At 38.3% G+C, this 3,964-nt stretch overlaps 1 protein-coding gene across 1 annotated transcript; it reads right to left on the reverse strand.

The window, feature by feature from the left end:
- Nucleotides 1-239: 239 nt before the first annotated feature.
- On the reverse strand, nt 240-1,187 carry LOC116100793 (olfactory receptor 2AG1-like). The gene has a single exon (XM_031384526.1). The coding sequence runs from the start codon at nt 1,185-1,187 to the stop codon at nt 240-242; it is 948 nt and encodes a 315-aa protein (XP_031240386.1).
- Between the last annotated feature and the right edge of the window lie 2,777 nt (nt 1,188-3,964).

The following is a 3,964-nucleotide window of genomic DNA, read 5'->3' on the forward strand; positions in this document are numbered from 1 at the left end:
GATAAGGTGAGGCCAATTTGAAACTCTAACACAAGCAGTTACATTTTAATTTTAAACATGGTAGACTTAATTTTATAAAATACCTCTTAATATTCAAGAGTATTTAAAAAGGTTGATGTATCCCATACTTATCTATTAAAAACCACACCTTTATTGATTTTGTCATAAGTATTTTACTTATAGTAGAAATCTCTTTATTTTAGACATAATAAAGTTTAGAAGGCAGATATTCAAGCTATCTAGAATCTAGACTGTACTGCAAATCTTTTCCCCAAGGCTCTCCTCAAAGCCCCAGTGACCTCCTTATTCCTTAGACTGTAGATGAGGGGATTCAAAGCCGGAGTGAAAATTGTATAAAATACTGAGCTGATATTGTCTTGTTTGGGGCTGTGGAAGGAACTTGGTAAGACATACATGACAATAGCACCCCCATACCACATCCCAACCACAGTCAGGTGGGAAGAGCAGGTGACAAGGGCTTTCTTCCTGCCCTCATTTGAGGGCATGTGGAGCACAGTGAATAGAATTAGTGAGTAGGAGGCCAGAATGGCAGCAAGAGGTGGGATGAGCAAAGTCACACCCATCACATAAACCATGAGTTCATATGTGGAGGTGTCTGCACAGGCCAGCTTCAGCAAGGGAGGGATCTCACAGAACAGGTGTCTGATCTGCCTCGACTTGCAGAAAGGATAGTGCATGGTGTAGATGCTGTAGCCTAGAGCACTAAGAGATGCAAGAATCCACGAGGTGGCTATCATGAGACAGCAGACTTTCTGACTCATTAGGATTGTGTAGTTCAGAGGATGGCAAATGGCCACATACCTGTCATAGGCCATAAAGGCCAGAAGGAGGTCCTCTGCACTACCAAGTGTCAGTTCTAGAAACATCTGAAGGGCACATCCCCCAAATGAGATAGTGTTGTCTTTGAGAAGAAAATCTATTATAGCCTTTGGAGTGATGACTGATGTGAGGAGGAGGTCCATGAGAGAGAGCTGCCAGAGCAGAAGATACATGGGCACGTGGAGCCGGGCATCCATGGTGATGACCAGCAGCAGAAGTCCATTACTGGTCAACGCTAAAAAGTACAAGGCTGTGATAGTGGCACAGAGTAGTTCTGGAAAACCACTGTCATCCAGAATCCCCACCAAGATGAAGCCACTTCCCAAGGTGGAGTTGGAGAATTCCATTCTGTGTGGTCCTCTTAGTTGCCTACAAAACATATATTTAGTGAAGCTTTGTTGGTATGAACTCAATTTGCCTAACCCCTTGTGCAACCCAGTATGACTCTAACAACATGGGGTCTTTCCAAATAGCTTTACTTCTTGATTTACCTCCCTCCCCCCCCACAAACACCCCCCCTCTCTCTGTCACTTGAGTCACATAAAGATCCATGTATGTGTAGAATAGGTAGTATGAACACTAAAAATTCACCTCAAAAATATTACCCAGGATATTAAACCTGGAATATTTTTCCAGAAAGTTATGTCTTTCTTAGATAAAAGAAATATCCTAACATGCATCATTGTAGCATAATGTTTAGAAAATGGCCCTAAATATTAAGTATGTTTACGGGCCTAGAACAATGATCATCTGTTTATAACTAATCTTAAGATTTTCTTTGAACCCCCCTTTTCCCTAGTTCAATGTGTCCAGGGCCTGGCTATGCATTTCATTAAAAGAGAGACATATTCTTACCTGAGGTTCTAAGAAATCTAGCTTCCTGACCACCTCAGCTTCCCTTGTGCTGTTTAAAGACTGAAGATGTTTCACTGTAGTTGGAGAGATCAGATGTAGTTTATGTTGACAGCAGTTAATTTGTTTGTTTGGTTAAGTTGCTGCAGTGTTTCACAGGTCTGGGCAATGTCAGCTGTCAGGGCGGTTGTATTCCTTCCTCTCACCTGCAAGTGTGCTCTGGAGATGGAGGTGCTTGCAGCCAGGCAGCTTATGCGTTTTCAGTAGTTTCCTATGAAGTAAGATGATGGTTTCCCTATTATTAGATATGAAAGGAAGTAGTAGAAATAGTAGAAACTGCTTCCCCTATCCCCGAGGCATAAAAAGGGCCCCAATGCTTTTTGTCCCTTTTCAGGCAGCTTTTGTGTCTGAATACTCAGATTTCTTTACCTCTGCTTCCCACTGTAGGAAGAGACAAAGATCCATGGAATAAACTGAAATTAGAAGTGATGTAGAAGGCCCTGTGCTGACTCACCTGGATGTTCTTGGGTCAGTTGTAAGCCAGGAAATTATCCAGGAATAACCTCCTCTGTCTTCTGAGCCCACAATCTCTCTGCTTTTCTTTGTGTATAGCTTCAGAGGGACTCATTTACCAACTGAAAAACTCTCCCTTGGAAATGTTGGTCTCAGACATAGCAAATTAAAGAATCCTCTTGGGTGTCTCTTTGCTTGCTTTTCTTGAGGTCTTCTATCAGTTAACAAGATTTAAGGCCTTAGGTTTATTTATCTCTGGAATTTAGAATCCAACTGACTTAGGCTCCAAAATGCTGAGATTATAATAATTTATCACCTGATTTTCCCAGAGTCTTGTTTAATCCTAGAAGAAATATTGGAAATAGATTGTATTTAAAAAAAACCAATTATTAAAAATGGAGAGGAGGAATGGGGGAAAGTTGTGGGAGGGGCATCTGGGAGGCAGGTATTGAGTGGAATGTAAAGTGAACCAGTAAAATAATTAATGATAATAATAGTAATAATCTAAAAATATTTATTATATTTTTTGTGTTTGACCTTTTTCTTCCCCCTTTCCCAAATTCTTCCAAATACTTTTTACTTCATAACCTACCAAACTTTATGATTCTCTCCAAACCACTTCCACAAAACAAACAAAAAAATAACAAAACAGAAAATATAAAAACATTGAACATGGAAAAATCAAATTAGTGCTCAAATAGAAGCATCACCCCTACTGACTAGTGTTCATGGTAATGGAAAATAGTTTGCATTAGAGGGAGATAGTAATCATCAAGATCACTATATCAACAGCCATAACATCTGTGACATATAGTATCACATAAATCTGGTGATATAGAGGCACACACATTATGGGGGTAACCAAGTGCCTTTTGAAAACTGAATTTAAGGTCCATTCTATGAGATGGAATTCATACCTGACACTGTAAATTGTCCAAGAGACTTAGACTAGATAAGCCACTGGTCCTAGGAGAAAATCTACTTCTGTTAATTAGTAACCCATTTTTTAAAAATATCTAACTAAACAGACCTGCAAAGATTTCTCTAGTGTGGCCAGATTCTGACCCAAGGAAGAGAATGAGTATCACAACTTTTGTGCAGAGTTGCTTCCTTTATTTCTGTTCCTCTTTAGACTATTTCTAACTCTATATAATTGTTATGTGCAAAGCACATAGCTATACAATCTGCCTTTCCTTGATTCTCTTGATCCAGTACAACTTTTCTGTGTACTTCTGTATTGGTGCTACAGCTGTCTACCTTCAGTGATAGTTAAAGAAAGAGAGATCAACTTTTCAAAAATTAAATAGGAAATAAAAAGAAATTAACACAAATTTAGAGATGTAGAAGTTTAACATTCAGTAAAATAGTTCATTGCTTCTATTTACACAAGCTATCCATGATGTAAATATATTTAAATAGCAATAGCCTATCAATAGTGTTAATAAGAGAAGAAAGGGACATGTGTCAAAGTGCTTAGGAAATAAAACTCTATATCCAGACCATCTGTGCACAGATGCACTGCCATCAATGAATGAACTAAAATGAAACGTGAAGAGCTGACCTCCAAAGATGCCTAATAAAATAATTTCAGAAGAGGAAAAGTAATTCCTAGATGATACAGTATATAAGGAATCATGGTGAGCTCCGAATCTAATTTAGTAACTGAGTGGGTAGAATTAATTCTAAAAATTCAAAGATATTTTTATTTTAAATATATAAAATTTATAAAAATGATAACACCAGAGATGGGTTTCATTAT

Source organism: Mastomys coucha, unplaced genomic scaffold (genome assembly GCF_008632895.1).
Source record: "Mastomys coucha isolate ucsf_1 unplaced genomic scaffold, UCSF_Mcou_1 pScaffold21, whole genome shotgun sequence".
Lineage (NCBI taxonomy): Eukaryota > Metazoa > Chordata > Mammalia > Rodentia > Muridae > Mastomys > Mastomys coucha.

Coding starts and splice junctions, on each gene's coding strand:
- LOC116100793 (XM_031384526.1), bottom strand. CDS start 1,187: ATGGAATTCTCCAACTCCACCTTGGGAAGTGGCTTCATCTTGGTGGGG.